Source organism: Festucalex cinctus, chromosome 3 (assembly GCF_051991245.1).
Source record: "Festucalex cinctus isolate MCC-2025b chromosome 3, RoL_Fcin_1.0, whole genome shotgun sequence".
Lineage (NCBI taxonomy): Eukaryota > Metazoa > Chordata > Actinopteri > Syngnathiformes > Syngnathidae > Festucalex > Festucalex cinctus.
The window spans coordinates 11,274,720-11,291,791 of record NC_135413.1 but is presented as its reverse complement, the minus strand read 5'-3'; the positions used below and the strand labels follow the sequence as shown (position 1 = coordinate 11,291,791).

At 40.4% G+C, this 17,072-nt stretch overlaps 1 protein-coding gene across 1 annotated transcript; it reads right to left on the bottom strand.

The window, feature by feature from the left end:
• Positions 1-262: 262 nt before the first annotated feature.
• On the bottom strand, positions 263-16,906 carry LOC144015640 (uncharacterized). Its single transcript, XM_077515813.1, has 5 exons — positions 12,539-16,906; positions 10,412-10,588; positions 8,379-8,588; positions 3,382-3,595; positions 263-1,523 (listed from the first exon to the last, which is right to left on the bottom strand). Exons 1-5 carry the CDS (start codon positions 13,010-13,012, stop codon positions 1,345-1,347), a joined length of 1,254 nt encoding a protein of 417 aa, XP_077371939.1. The 5' UTR covers positions 13,013-16,906; the 3' UTR covers positions 263-1,344.
• Positions 16,907-17,072: the final 166 nt, after the last annotated feature.

Here is a 17,072-nt window from a genome sequence, read left to right as displayed (position 1 = left end):
CTGAATTTGACTCTATTTAGAATGGGACCAAATAAACTCAAATTTAGAGTAATATTTACACTTGGGTCTCCGGTTCGAGTCCAGGCTCGGACCTTCCTGGGTGGAGTTTGCATGTTCTCCCCGTGCCCGCGTGGGTCTTCTCCGGGTACTCCGGTCTCCTCCCACATTCCAAAGACATGCATGGCAGGTTAATTGGGCGCTCCGAATTGTCCCTAGGTGTGCGTGTGAGTGTGGATGGTTGTTTGTCTCTGTGTGCCCTGCGATTGGTTGGCAACCAGTCCAGGGTGTCCCCCGCCTACTGCCCAGAGCCAGCTGAGATAGGCGCCAGCAGCCCCCGCGACCCTTGTGAGGAATAAGCGGTCAAGAAAATGGATGGATGGATTTACACTTGGAAGAGAGTAAATAAAGAATGTGGGTGTAAATATTACTCTAAAACTGAGTCTATTTGGTCCCACTTTAAATAGAGTCAAATTTACTCTATATAGAATCAAATTTAGTCTACAGAATTTACTGTGTAGTATTGATGGAAACTTTTGAGACTCCTTCCCAGCTACAGTCAGAGCAGGAGTCATATTGCAGTCACTAGCTTATTCTCAGTCACACTGTTGCCAACTTCAGATTCAGACTTTGATTACTTTTCTGAGCCCTAAAAGTGCAATTGGCACAGTTACAACTTGTCCAAGAAACATGAAAACAACAACCAACAGAAGGAGACACACAAAGCCTGTTGGGTCACCTTTTAGCGCCCTGAGTTTTTTTGTTTGTTTGTTTTTTTAGATAAAAAACAAACGGGGAAGGGAGAAAAAAGATGCTGAGGCTCTGCTCCTGAAAAGGGAGGCACAGTGTGAACCTAGGGAAAAAACTTGTGACTTTGTAGCTGTATTTATAGCCACTTTTAAGTCCCCTCTTGTCATGATTTTTTTTTTTTTTTTTTTTTTTTTTTTTTTATCAACTAGAAAAAAATCTCTAGCAATTTTATCTAGTGTAATTGGAGATGTGGAGACTCTTGAGTCTCCCGCTGAGCTTCAGTCAGAGCAGGAGGCATTTTCAACAGAATGGATAATCCCATCTGTGACTCTGCAACTTTATAGCAACTCAAACAACTGTGATTGGCACGTAACAAATGATTTTGTTGGCTTGCGTAGCATGATGTCGAGTATCATCATTTTTACATTGAGTATGAAAAAGGATGCAATCCATCACACAGAAATATGCTATTCTAGCAAAGGCATCAGGTAATCAGAGTGCGCTCTGTTGATGTTGAGGGCTACTCATTTTGATGTCACCTTCTCTCTGTGACCACTAGGTGGACACAGTGTGCACTATCAATGCAAGCAGCCAGTGTCAGGCATACATGGATTCACTCAGGCCCGTCTGCTTGAAGGTGCGAGCCACTTGTTTGGAGTGCTGCATCTTGGCCGAGAGGGCGTCCAGGACGTCGTGCTGGTCCACGGCGGTGGCCGTGCGGTAGATGAACGTGCCCATTGACTCCAGGCCTCGCAGGCCGAGATTCACCCCACAGCCTAGAGGACGATATGGAAATTATAATAATTACAACATATTGGATCAACACCATATGCTGGAAATTCCACAATAAATAGTGAATGAATGAATTATGGTAATTTTGTTTTATGATGAGTGTGTTGAAAAATGACTATATTATTGTATAGCTGTGAACTTGTGACCATCTCCATGTATAGTAGGGGTGTGCCAAGAAAAAAAAAAAAGAATTGATTCTCCTCAGAATCGCGATTCTCATTTTGTATAATTCCGAATCGATTTTACATGTCCTGAAATCGATTTTATTTAAATTATTTTATACTGTCTTGCTGTTTGTGTACTGGGAACGCTGTTCACGTTGTACCCGATTTGGCCACTTAGGGGCAGTGTGGTTCCGTGCGCTCTGATACACAGTTAAGTTGTAGCCACATTAGAGAGTAGAAGGAAAAAGTCACGATCAAGTTATGCCAAAAAAAGTAGATTACTTTTTTTTTTGCAGTGTAGAAAGAGCATATGCCGATGAGTAATGTTAAGATGCTTCTCTGAATAATTCCTGAAGCGTTTTGTATGAATAGCTGTTCTTTTGAGGGATAAAAGTGACGTGAGTAGCGCACTAATTAGCATTAGCGAGTTGGACTGGAGTAGATCATGACAATTAGGGGTGTTAAAAAAAAAATCGATTCGGCAATATATCGCGATACTAAAGCACGCAATTCTCAAATCGATTCAATAGGCAGCCGAATCGATTTTTTCACATCCATTTTTGATGAAAAAATATTCAACAAAACGTCTAACTTTCACACCTTAAGCATGGAAGAATGTTATATTAATGGAACATTAAGCCTTAATATTTTATTTCAATGCTGTTCTAATATGAAAAAAGGTTACAACCTGTTTTTTAAATACAGTGGCTCACAGTTCGAAGACTGAAGTTTCAGATCAATAAATAATACATTTTCATACAAATCTTACAGTGTACATGTACAAGTTTACTGAATGGTATTTTCTAAATTTGAGTAAAAAAAGTCGCAACAATCGACTTGTAAATTCATATCGGGATTAATCGGTATTGAATCGAATCGTGACCTATGAATCGTGATACGGATCGTATCGTCAGGTACTAGGAAATTCACACCCCTAATGACAATGATTTGCTCATCTTTAAAATGAAGCAGAAATCATTGTCATTCAAATCATTTTGAATCAAAAATCGATTCAGAATTGAATCGCAGACCCAAAAATTAGAATCGAATTGAATTGTGAAACAGTCAAAGATTCCCAACCTAATGTATAACCATTTGCTTGTATTATACTGCCCCCAAGTGGCTAAGGCGTGCATACCAGAAAGAACAGCACAATGAATTACAATTTACAAATTAAATCATGATGCACAAACATTTTACATTTCACTTAAATTGTTTTAATGAAGTACAATATAATTGAGCGCTATTATCCTTGTGACAGTGTTTTGTGATTTTTAGGAGGCTGAAACGGATTGATGGCATTTCTGTCGGAAAAGAAGCTTTTGTATGTGGTGAGCAATCACTATGAATAAAATAAAATCAGAATCCCTCTGACTATAGTGAGCTTATTAGTGTCATCAACAGGTTGCAACAAAAAGACTAGAAGAGTCACAGAAAGTCCTTGGAAATTTTTAGAGATAAAATACCTGTTTTCAATTTTCCAGTTCAGCTTTTTGCTAGAGAACAAGTTGTACAAAAAGTATTAAAACACTGAACCGGACAACACACATGGCAGTTAGACATTCAAAAGTGCATTCATCCTTTACAGAGCTCAACATAATTTCAGCCAAAATCCCATTATCCCATTTTCTTAAAGAGTAGTGTATATCTGCTTTTAGGGCGTGATGGTGCATCCTACCCGTGTCAAAGTTGAGAACGCGAGCCGCCTCTCCCTCCACGGTGACGGCGACGTTGTCCCCCTCGATGTAGGCGGCGCTGATTCGTCTGTGCGACAGCTGGATCTCGAAGAGGCGGCGGCTGCACTGCATGTGGTAGAGCGTCACGTCGTTCAGCCGCGGCTCGATGTCCGTCTTGTATGCGTTGAAGGAGTGATGGAAAATGTTCTTCATGATCTGACCGAGCAAAGAAAGAAAGATGCGCCTTAAAATGATATTTTTGACAATAACCCTCTCACGGGTAAAATGTTAACAAGATAGAGATAGAAGGGAATAAAAACTTGTATGCAAGGTGGGAGTTCAAATACAACACTATGGATGCTTCTAGCAATATTATACACTATATGTCATGATATGATAATTATTGGGGTATTGTAGGGAGGTTAGCAAAATAAAAATAAAAAATGCTTACGATATTGTTTAAAAACTCACAATATTGTTTAAAAAAAAAAAAAAAAGTACTCTTGTACATCCTGTCATGTGATCCTATTGGCTCAATGGTGCAAACTGCAAAGTATCATCGTCAATGTTTGGCTGATGCTGGCGGAAAGTCTTTTTTTTTTTTGAATTTGTGAGAGAACTCTAACATGTTTAATTCCCCTCTATGTAGTGATTCACGTGGGTTTTAAAGTAAGCTACATGGCCAAAACATGTCTAATTAAAATTAAACTGCACTAATAAACTAACCATCAGAGGGTGCGACGACGATATTGTGGCAATTTTAATATTGCAATACTACGATATTCCCGCTACTGGGAAATCCCTAGTCATTCATAAATAAAAGTACCACTATATTGATTTACTTACATAGCTCATTCTGATGTGATTAAATTGACTTGTGTTGATGACTTGGAATCAGTGGCGGCTCATCAAAGCCCTGAAGTTGAACAATTCCCCATTCAAGAGTAAAGCACTGCCAACCAAAACCTCGCTCACTCCCCTCCTGTTCAGTGACGCTGAATGTCTTCTTTCACGCAAACTGGCGCAGGCACCTGTTACCAAGTAACGCTAAACGGCAAATGACTAGACGCCCACGTAGCAACAAGGACAGCCTTTGCCATGTGCCTGAGTGCATGGATGCTGCAGCCACACAAAGAAGTACACACATACACACCCCATTCCTCTTGTCAGACACACTCGAGTGCATCCACAGACTTGAACATGCACTGGCACACAACAGTGCAAACACACACACACAAATGGAGTCTGCCATTCGCATGGTCGATCTGCTAAGTGCAAGGTGCTGAATACCTAGAGCATCTTTTTTTTTTTTTCCCTCTCTAGAGCATCTTCTGTAAACACGGCTCTGATGTTTGGTGAGTGAGTTAGCAGCGGAGTATTTGGTGTCATTTGGAGGCCCAAGACAAACCCCACATCTGTGTACTGTAAAGATTTTGAATATTCATATTTATCATTAACTAAAAAATGAGAACTTAGATTAGATTAAGTCCTTAATCTCATTGAAGAGGATTCTTATGTAATATATCAAAATAACGCTTTTTCTGTAATCAATTAAACATCATTTGATATAGTTTACTATTTTATTAGAAAAAGATGGAAGAGCCTCTTACATGATGTGTTAAGCATTTTTATAAGTATATGAATTAAGACTAAAACAATAGTGTGTGCTTTAAATCAAATAAAATTTAATTTGTTGTATTTGCCAAACAGGAAGTCCACCCCTGTGGGTTAAACCATTAGATGACATATGTGCAATACAGAAAAACAGACAAAGAAAAAACAATCAAAACACATCACTAGTATTTAGTTGCACCACTTCTGGCTTTTATGACAGCTTGCGGTCTCTGAGGCATGGACTTGATGAGTGACAAACAGTATTTTTCATCAATCTGGTGCCAACTCTCTTTGATTGGAGTTGCCAGATCATCTTTGCAGATCAGAGCCGTGCTGTTGACCTTTTTTTTTTTCATTTCCACCACAGGTTTTCAATTGGGTTGAGATCTGGGCTATTTGCACGCCATAACATTGACTGGATACGTCTTTCTCCAAAGAATGTTTTCACAGTTTTTCACAGTGCTCTGTGTCATCTTGGAAAATGATTTCAACATCCCCAAATATATTTTCAACTGAAGGGATAAGAAAGCTGTCCAAAATGTCAATTGTAAACTTGAAGAAGTTTGATAATCCTGTCTTTGGTCTCAAGAGACATCGCCCTTGTTGGAGCCATGATTCTTGCCAATCCACTTGGTCCAGCAGCCTTCCAAGGTGTGATAACTGCACTGTTTTAACTGCTGACTAACGACTAGATGTAATTTGAGGCAGGTGCCCAATTAAGGAAAGGAAATTGACTTGGTGTGTCCTTATTTTCTGCTCAAAATTAAGTGATTCCATATTTTATTCCTCAGAATGGAGTGATTCCCTATTTATTTCCCTGCACTTGCTCTATAAAACATTTACTGACCAGCACAATGTTCTTTCTTCATTTCTTTTGGTGTTTCTGAAAGCCAAGATGTTGCACTTTGGAATGACCTTACGACTGTTTCATGCTTTTTATCTGAGTTTGATCTACAGAATAAAACATCTGAGTGAGTGCTCGTCCAAGACTGGTGATTCCAAACTTTTTGCTAGGGGTTGTATTAGTACTACTTATAGGACAGCAGTTAAAATCACAGAGGAATATTTCAATTACCATGACAGAATTTGATTCAGTGGATCAAAATACTATAACAGATTTGGTTCAGCAACTTAATTGTTTTGAAACCTTAGCTATTGAATAGATTTCAAAATTCTGCTACTGGTCTATAAATCACTGAATGGTTTGGGTCCTGAATATATTCAAGAAATGCTGATTGAATACAAACCCAGCAGGGCTCTGAGATCGACAGACTTGGGCTAACTACTGGAACCCAGATTTCGAAGTAAACATGGTGAAGCTGCATTTAGCTGTTATGCTGCACACAAATGGAGTAAGCTGACAACAGAAGTGAAGTCAACCCCTAGTGTAAATGCTTTTAAATCCAGGTTGAAAACTTTGCTTTTTTTCATCATACTTTTAAACAGTTCCAAATCATGTTTTTCCCTTTATTATTATTATTATTATTATTATTAGGGGTGTTTAAAAAAATCGATTCGGCAATATATCGCGATATTACATCGCGCAATTCTCGAATCGATTCAATAGGCGGCCGAATCGATTTTTAAATATCATTTTTTGATAGAAAAATATTCACTAAAACGTCTAACTTTCACTCCTTAAGCATGGAAGAATGTTATATTAATGGAACATTAAGCCTTAATATTTTATTTCAATGCTGTTCTAACATGAAAAAGGTTACAACCTGTTTCTTAAATACTAGGGGTGTTAAAAAAAATCGATTTGGCAATATATCGCGATATTACATCGCGCAATTCTCGAATCGATTCAATAGGCGGCCGAATCGATTTTTAAATATCATTTTTTGATAGAAAAATATTCACTAAAACGTCTTAGGATTCACACCTTAAGCATGGACGAATGTTATGTTAATGGAACATTAAGCCTTAATATTTTATTTCAATGCTGTTCAAACATGAAACAGATTACAACCTGTATAAGACTGAAGTTTTACATAAATAAATAATACATTTTCATACAAATCTTACACTTTACTGATTAGTAATTTCTAAATTTAAATAAAAAAAATCGCAACAATCTACTCATAGATTCGTATCGGGATTAATCGGTATCGAATCGAATCGTGACCTATGAATCGTGATACGAATCGAATCGTCGGGTACTAGGCAATTGACACCCCTATTAAATACAGTGGCTCACAGTTATAACACTGAAGTTTGAGATCAATAAATAATACAACTTCATACAAATCTTACAGTGTACATGTACAAGTTTACTGAATGGTATTTTCTAAATTTGAGTAAAAAAAAAAATCGCAACAATCGACTTGTAAATTCATATTGGGATTAATCGGTATCGAATCGAATCATGACCTATGAATCGTGATACGGATCGAATAGTCAGGTACGAGGCAATTCACACCCCTAATTATTATTATTATTATTATTATTATTATAAACGTTCTTACACTAAATGTTTTTAAAGTTTGCCATCTAGTGTTTTAACATTGTCAATGCATGTTCTTTTAGTAAATTTTGTAACCTACTTTTGTTTCTCTTCTTTGCTCTGAATGTTAACTACTGTATTTGTTGATGCTTACAACTTACTGCTTGTTTAAATAAATAAATTTGGCTTGCCTTTGTGAAGCACTAACTACCAAAATGCTATAATGTAAATAGTAGTACTAGTAGTACAGAATTGTCAACTAGTGTACAGTTTTGCCACACTAATAGTTTGTAGTGCACCTTAGTCATTCAACTAGTGCACAGAATTGTCCAACAAATTAAGGCGGAGGCTCTGGCTTCCACAAGGCACTTACAGTAGAAAACGACTAGTGCAACAGTGTTCTTGTCATGTGCTGAAGGTTGGATCCCAAAGCGGAGACAAAAATAAGATTTTAACTATTTATTCACATCGAGAGGCATGGAACAAACTTGACTAGACGAGAAACAAAGAGAATTGCACTGAAAGAGTGGTAACAGAAGTAATAATCTGACGAAGACACACACTTCTCAGGAGGCTATAGACAAGGAATCGATCTGATTGGTTGTGGCTAGACATGTGTGTAACAGGACTGACATGGAATTATCTGATTGGCTGTTGACCAGGTAAAGGGATTAAAGATTCCTGACATTACATAGTCCTTGACATCACGTAACATCACATAGCCTACAACCAGTTGAAACTAGATGTTAGTTACATCAGTTCAAAACAGACACTTGTTACATCAGTACATAACAGACACTTGACCTGACGGTCATGAACCCAACTTAACAGGTCATAAACTCAAACTTAACCCTGGTGTGACCCCAGACATGACAGTTCTACTGGTGTGCTGAATTGTCTTACAAGTGAGGACAAAGAGTATGACTTGCAGTAACTCACCGAGGAGTTTGCCGTATGCCTGAGGAAGCGGACCATCCTGGCATCGGAGGCGGGACACGCAAGGGCCATGTAGCGGTTCCTGAAGGTGCCGTAGATCTTCAAGTGGAAGCCCGGCTTGGCCGCAGGATTGCGATGCTCCCTCGGGGCTTCCATACCGTACGCGGACAGGTCGAAATAGAGCCTGTGGGCGCGGATCTCCGGCGTGGGAACCTGACCACAAGACGGCGACACAATCAGGACAAGTCGAACAAAGTCTCAACCGGGGAATTGACAAACATTTTGTGGTGTGGTGTAACTGCGGGCCTCATTTACATAATGTCTCACCACAGTGAGTTTTTCTGCTTATGACTTGATCACCTAGATAGGATGAAGATACAGAGCCAATTTCAAGCAGCAGCAGAATACAAAATCTGGAATAAATATGAGCAAAAAGGTAAGCAGAGCTGCTCTGTTTTTGAATTTGCATTGAAATTGAAGCGCTGTCTCCATGAGTGAAATTATTATAAGGTGCCACACGGAAAAATTCCTCCTTTAAAGGATCCAAAATTTTGAGAACCCCCTAATTTGGACAATATATGTGCCAATTAAGCCCTTTGCATGCATGAGCTCTATGAGGTGGTAAAGTAGAGCACATACAGTACAGTAAGTACACGACTCCTCGTCTCTGCTTATGATGGATCCCTTTCAACCCAACACTACAACATTACATCCCCATCCTCCCTCCAGCCGGAATTGATCCATCTCCCTTGTAGTGACATAAAGCAGCCAAGTGGGATCAAACAGCATTTAGCGGATGGCAAGATGATGGGGACGGGGACAGGGATGGGAAGGACGGCGAGCGAGGCCGGTCGGGTCCTATCCTGGGAGGCAAACTTAATCAGAACAGGAAACAAGCCTGGAGGAGAGCGAGGGGGAAAGGGGCAAAACAAGAGGAGGCCGCACGACCTCTGTGCGTGGAGGACGTGATGTGAATAGTTAGGATGGCATCAGATAGCAAGGGAAACTGTGACTCAGCATGTTCAGTAGATAGATTAAAAGTCTACACACCCCTGTTCAAAAGCAGGAGTTTTGTGATAGAAGGAAATGAGATTGATTACAGTGACCTGTACAAGTAAATATTTTTTTCAAAATATTTTCAAGAGGGGAAGCAAAATGATGTTGTTGCACAAGTGTGCACACCCTCTTATAACTGGGGTTTTAGCAAAAATATTCAACTTGTTTTAACGTAACAATTTTCCCAAAGGTGTTTGACACATTTTGGTATGGTCCAATGAAGGAAACCAACTTTTAGCCTTAGTAAAGGTGGAGGGAATTATGACCAGTTCAAAATAGCACCCAGTGATAGCACAAAACCTTCAGGCTTATTAAAACAGCTGAGCTTTATTTGGGGTTATTCAGAAACATTGTAAATGGCGGCAGGGGAGTTCTGACTCCCATTAAACATGAGTTTGAATTTGGTTAAATCTAAACACATTCCAGTTATAAGACGGTGTGCATACTTGTGCAACCACTTTATCGCAGTCATTTATTTTGTTATTTTTTAATATTTATCTTCCCTTCTCGAAAATATGTCGTTGCTTTTCAATTGAGCTGCACAGATTCATGCATGGTGCAAAAAGTGAAAACCTGGGATTTGAACAGGGGTGTCTTGACTTCTTATATCCACTGTAAAGAGAACCCATGCAGCATGCTAAATGGCACTGTGAATGTGATATTCATCATATAAAATAAGCTGAAAATCAATATCTTGCTGCCTGTATGTAAATTTCACATTAAATTAGCTGGTAAATAAATGATGGACATTGCAAATAAAAAGCCATTATCCGCATCCATCAGAACAGCTCTTGTCAGAAAGTCAAATATTTTTTGCTGACATGCCATCAGGACTGTTTCTATTCCTCACCTATTTTGTCATTGTCTGTTTGCTCAAATTATGGCTTTATGGTGTTTTTAATATCCTGCAATATCCTGTTTCTGATGACTTCCCGACCGTGCCTATCACTTCAGTGTGTTTGTGCTTGCGTTTATTGCACCTGTCTCTGGTCCAGCCTCTCGATGCTAGCGTTGGCTCCATAGGCGTGGCACGACTCTACTGTGTAGTCAGAGCTGAGGCCCAAGACAGAACAGGAGTCGCCACACGATCCGTCCGCCACCACAATCACGCGTGGCCACTCGCTCGCCGGGATGCGCTGCACGTAATCCTCTGTGAACTAGAGAGGAAAGCACACTCGAATCACCTCAATTGCAATTATAGAATATTATGGTATAATATTATTTTTCTATTATCTATTAACGTGACCAAAAAAAAAAAACAAGGAAACGCGATGAAGACTGTTACAGTTTTGCTAGTCAAACTTGGCTGTAACAAGTTTTGCTCATGTAACCAATCAGAGGTTGGACAAATGCTGATGTCATCGTGAGCAAGGGACATAAACATGTAGCCATTACTCTGTCACTTTCTGCCAAGATCAACCTTAGCTCCTCCCCCAAATGCAGACAATAATAAATATGTCATTCTTCCTTGACATCAATCATCGTTCTCTTTAACGTTCATTAGTAAAATCCTTGAAGACCCCTTACATGGCTACACGGGGGCACAAATTCAACAATACATGCAAAGACATAATTATGTCACTATATAGCCCTAAAAATGAAATAAACACAGTAGTAGTAGTACATATTTTTGACTTTTAAGTAGACTATTGACTTTGAGTAGGAATGTTTTGCATTTTCAAGGCACATCTATCAATATTAAAATCCAAATGTGATTGAATTGCTCCTCTTCAGCAGTTAATTAAAGGTAGTCATGCAAAAGATGTGCTCCACTTGGCAAAGGAGAGATTTCTCATTATGGGTGCATATACAGTTGCCTTGGGTGAAACAGCAGGTGCACATGGAGGAAAGGAGAAAGTCTGGGACAAAGGAGTATGAGGCCGAAAGGGAGAAATAAATGTTGCTGTAATGGCTCTCAACCTGGAGAACTACAGTATAGGTTAATAGAATTCAAGCAGTAAAGAGACACGCCGACAGGCTGGCGAAGAAAATCAGCAGTCAGTAAGCGAAACAAACAGTAAATAGTGTTCCCCAGCGATTTTTTAAGCCATCTTTTTTTTTCATTACAGTGTAATAGGGACTGAGCCCTGATTGCCTGTAGATTTCACAAGCTGGTGGCAAAGAACTTCCTTCACCTAAATGGAACTCCTTAACTCACTTCAACATTGTTCCTTGCTACCAAGATGTCACACAATGGCGGGAGCGCACTTTTTCTAGTGATAAGGAGTGCGCCAATGGCACAAATATTGTACACCCGCAATTATTAAGTGACATGCCGCTAAAAAGGTTTGTTATTGCCTATAGATGCCACATTATAGCATCAAAGCATTACTTATTTCTAAATGAATGAAATGTACGACCAATATTTTGATTAGTTTAAACAAAAGGAGATGTGACATTAATGCAACAATTTTTTTCATTTGTTGTTGTTTGTACTTTGGAAGTGTCTCTCTCTCTCTCTCTCCACCTTGCAAAATGATCGGCGCCAACGAGGAATGTGGACGCGCAACAAGGTCATGTGCGGGTTTAGAATTCAAGCATTGCTGTTTAATGAGGCGGAGAGGTGGACAAAAACAAGAAGTCTCTGGTCTGCAACCATGACACACATATTCAGTGAGCATTCATTAATCCATCTTTGCACACACTATACATGCCAACTCTTCCCACGTTTTGATCTTATTTCTTTGGGCCGAGATGAGCTCTGGCCGCGGGAGGACGGACGAGGTTAGGTGTCACCATGAGGGCATCATTATTACAACAGTGTGTCCGTGGAGAAGAAAATTATATTTATTACTTATTATAGAATATGATTGTATATATTATTTATTATAGAATATTGGAAAAAAGTTGAGCACATTCTGTTCAAACAAAACAATTTAGTAGGGCAGTGTATGAATTCAGTTAAACACTGCCTTCAATCACTTTCTTAGGCAGCATGTTTTTGTTGTGTGTTTTTTTTTATATTTAGGGCCTGCAAAAGGAGAACAGTACGATCTCAGCTTAGGGCAGTACTTTTCCCAGTTACTACCACCCAGGGGTAGGCTACTTTGGCACAAACTGTTTACGAACCTTATGATATAAAGTTAAAGTGTATGTACTGCAAATACCTTGGTGCCGAGCTGCACCCTGACGTCCACCTCCTGCTTCTTCTGCTCCAGGATGCTGAGCAGGTACTCCTGGAACACGCCCATCCTGGTGAAGAAGTGCTCGTCGTGCCAACATCCCTCCATGTTGTCAAAGTCCACGCCGAGTCCCAGCAGGAAGTCCACGCTGCGTGGATCCAGGGCGATCTGCTGCGGCCGGCAGAGCAGCGCGCTTCGGTTGCGCTCGTCCAGAACGGTCAGCTTCAGCACCTTCCCCGAGCGGACAGCGACCAGGGCGGCCGTCAGCCCCACGGGACCCGAGCCCACGACGAGCACCGAGATGCGGGCGCGCCACCGCCGGACGCCGTCCAGGCCGGCTTTGAGCGCTACGTACACGGCCACCGCCACCACCGTGCTCAGCGCCGTGTCGTAGGCGAGGGCGCGGAACGTGTCCTCAGCCTCCTCCACGCCGACGTGTTGAGACTGCACGCCGTCCATGACCCGGGGACGCGGAGGAGGAGGCGGTTGTGTGTGGATGACAGCCAGGAGGAGAGCGGCCTCCCTTTCGTCCGCCAGTGGGAGGGAGAAAGCTGTCCCGCGGGGTAAACACTGGCCGCCTGCGACGTGCCATGTGCGTCCTCACTCTCCACTCCCTCCCCTCATGTCTCTCTCTCTCTCTCAGTTCTCTCTCTCTCTCTCTCTCAGTTCTCTCTCTCTCTCTCTCTCTCTCTCTCTCAGAGTAACAAAGCTGAATAGCAGCCTACTGCTCTCACATATTGACATTGTACTTAACCCTAGACTGTAACATACCTGTATGAAATATGCCGTTTTGACATTTGGCAGCATTAATAAAAAATAGGCCCTAAATATCCTAAATTTGATTTGTACCCCTTTAACTGGACTTTTCCTAATTAGGAAAACGTTGTTTTTTGTCTCCTCTTGGATATAAGCAAACAGTAGGAGGAGCATAGCAGGTGGTAGAGTAGCAGTCTCCCGCGCTAAAGGTCGCCAGTTAGTTCCTCAACCCTTGTGTAACCTAAATATATATATATTATTATTATTAATAAATTACTCTATAGTAAAATTTAGTTAAAATTTCTCCTCGCAAAACTTTTTCTGAGTGAAAAACACGAATAGACCCTTCCAGTCGACGTCACTGCTTAGCTTCCGAGGCGCCTCCCGGAGGGCAAACATCCCATAACAAATGAATGTAGAGAGCTTGATTTTCGGCGAACGTTTTCGTTAAAAGGTGGGAAGTATGTCAAGTGCCACAAAAAAACATCCCCAGTAGGACACCACATTACTGCGAATCATTGAAACCAGTCGTTTGAAGCTGCTAGCTACAAAAAAAAAGTTGCGTCGTATAGTTTCGCGCTAGCCACCGTGCTAGTCTTTTACTCCTCACTGTCTTTCACGGGGTTTAGAATCGCTGCTGCCTGCAGCTGAAAGAATGCTCTGATCCCTCTTTGAGCCATTAGCGCATCCGTTGGCCGCACACAAGTTCACCAAAGTCCCCCATTGGTCGCTGATTTATCAACTGTTTGACCTATTTTCTAGCTCACACTGATTGTTTTCTAATTCACTTGTATTGACGCCTTGACCATCTCCGCTAGGGGCGCACCAACGTAACGTCACACTGGTAGTGTCTATATATATTTTTTTTTTTCATGTGATACGCAAATTCTCTCGTACACACTTAAATACTTTAAGGAAAATTCACAATGAATATTTTACTCTCTTTCGAGTGGGACCAAATGGACTCAGTTTACAGTAAAATTTACTCTAATTTACTGTGCTAAAGTTGGAGTTTGAAACACTCCAGAGAACTTGTATGTTTCTACCACATTTGCAAAGTTTCCCACAGAAACATCAAGACAAGGGGGAATCTTGGAACAGTAGGTACAACAGTACAACTCGTGTATTTTCACATACCAGTGATAACTGTGTTCATTGGTGATCTTAAAACAGTTCTGCCACATGCACCTGTTGGTCATGAGGGAAGTCCAAGAATGTAAATGCAATGTTTTTGCTTTTGCTCCCATTTTTCATTAGATTAATCTAAAACTATATATATGCATGTTTACATTCCACAAAAGACCTACTACTCTCAAATACTGTTCACAATTCTGTCTATCGTGTTAGTGAGCATTTCTTCTTTGCCGAGATAATCCATCCACCTCAGGTGTGGCAAATCAAGACGCTGATTGGAGAGCATGATTACGCTACAGTGCACCTTAGTATGCTCACAATAAAAAAGTGCCACTATAAAATGTGCAGTATGTACAAATTGCACAAAATCTTTATATTTGCTTCAAGCTTGACATGTTTTTACAGTTACAGTAATTATCCAGACACCACAACAAAACACAAATTTGGAATGGATTATATTGGAATTTATTCATGAGCATATTGAAGCTAATGAGTAGTTCAGGATGAAGTTGCATTACCAGACTATATTGGAGCACGTCGCTACTATGTGAAAAACGCGTCTGTCTGCATTCAGTTTCATCACAAAAACCGATTTAAAAAAAAAAAAAATGGGGGGGGGGGGGATGGACAGAAGTCCTTTTCACATATAGCAGCGACGATAAGCTGGCAAATGTGAGCATGAGGGTTGAGTACATCAATTTCGTAGAGTCTGTTCTGTCTCCATTCTAACGACCTTGGATCATCACCATGGAGACAGTCAATTTCAACAGAAAGATTCTGCCGAGTATAAGACTACACAAAGAGGCCGAAAATTGAACAATAATGGTGTCCTTATTTGTGAAGTAAGATGTGCTTTTGTCATTTAACACCCTGTCATGATAATTTACCTCCTATTTGAAATTAAATGTGCTACTCTTGCATGCTGCCACCACTTAAAAAATGCAAACGTGATTTTAATCAATCTGTATATTATTTTATGTTTGTCCCTTTAATAGGCGGGGCCTGGTGAAGCGGCATGGGAAGTTGGCAAGTGTGTGTGAGTGTCTTGGCGTCAGCTGTGGCTGACAGCAGCTCTTGAATTTTATGTTTATTATATGCTAAATTGTTTGTATAGTATTACAATTATTTTTTTTCAATTAGTATATACAATAAATTAATTACATAATTCTGTAAGTAGATAAACAAATAGATTTTTATTTTAGGAAATAATTGTTAATTACTGCAGTTTTGCATCACATTACGATGCCCACCTCTGTGCTAGCTGCATGACATCCCAGATTCTTGTCAATTTCACTGCACGTCTTCCAGTAGCCCACATTGCACAATTTCAATTTTGGATTCGCCTGTCTGATGTAAAAACAACAACAACACTATAACAGGGGACAGAATGCACAAACGTCTCCTTGACAAGCACTCTGTTGCTTTGATTCCTGGCAAATAAGATGACATTGCGTGGAAGCGGGTCACAGACATCGAGGTTCTACCAAGGATTTGAATATGTAATCGGCATCCTCCGTTACAGTATGGTCTCAATGCTGCCATGCACATTAAAGCATTCAACGCTATGCAAAGAAGGACACATTTGTTATGCCAATAAGAAAACAGGCCGATTTACTGTAATCAAGGGTGCAAGACTACACACCAACCGTTGGCTACCAAGTACTTTGTTACTATCTGTATCTTCACTACAATATGGTATTTAATTTTTTGACAAATGTTTACTTTTATTTATTTCCTGCAGTTGAGAACATGTCTCGGCACGTTCTATTTCTTACATTGTCAAAATATGCACTAAGTAAGTTGATGAATGATTACCGATAAAGTATTTGCTCAATTTTTCTTCCCAGTTGCTTAGCGCACAAGGGATGTCTGTAGTGTGCAGGCAGCCATGTGAAGTATGATAAAATGCAGCACATTCTGTGTGCCTTGGCCATTCCAGTTCAGGGTTCTTGTGCACACGTCACATTGTCCCACTGGACCACAGCCAAAATATTTCGCTTACTTAACTCAAGGGCGGATAAATGCCACCGTAGCTGAATAAACACAATGATCCCCTCCATTCATTAGGCAAACATTAAGCATTCCCGCTGTTCGAATAATTGTTTTCGGACGTCAGCGGAGTAAAATCCGACACCGGCAATTTGCCCGTCAACCTACCCTGGCTCAGCTTGGCGAGGTAATGACGCGCGGAGCAGACGAAGCTGGAGCTATGATGACGTGCACATACGGCCGACCAGACGACTGGGAACATCAGGAACACTGAATTGCCATGGTTACACACACTGTGTAATAAGGTCAGAGAGTGAGTGACGTCTGATGCTACTATCTCAGCGACGCCTTGGACCGGGGCCATCTGCAGTCGGGAATAACACATCACTACATGGGATTAGCATGGTAACAAACTTATGGATGTTCAGATAAAAGGAGATCTTTTAGCTGGCTAAAGACAGCAACAAAAGCCTCAACCCATACCGAAGGAAAAAAAAAAAAAAAAAAGCTTAATCTCATGAGCATTTAGTATGGAACTGTTAAAAAAAAAAAAAAAAAAACTCATTTAATTTTTTTTACATAGCTTCCTAGCAAGTGTTGGAAGTTTTGAAGAGAAAATTTGTAAGGAAAAATAAAGGGA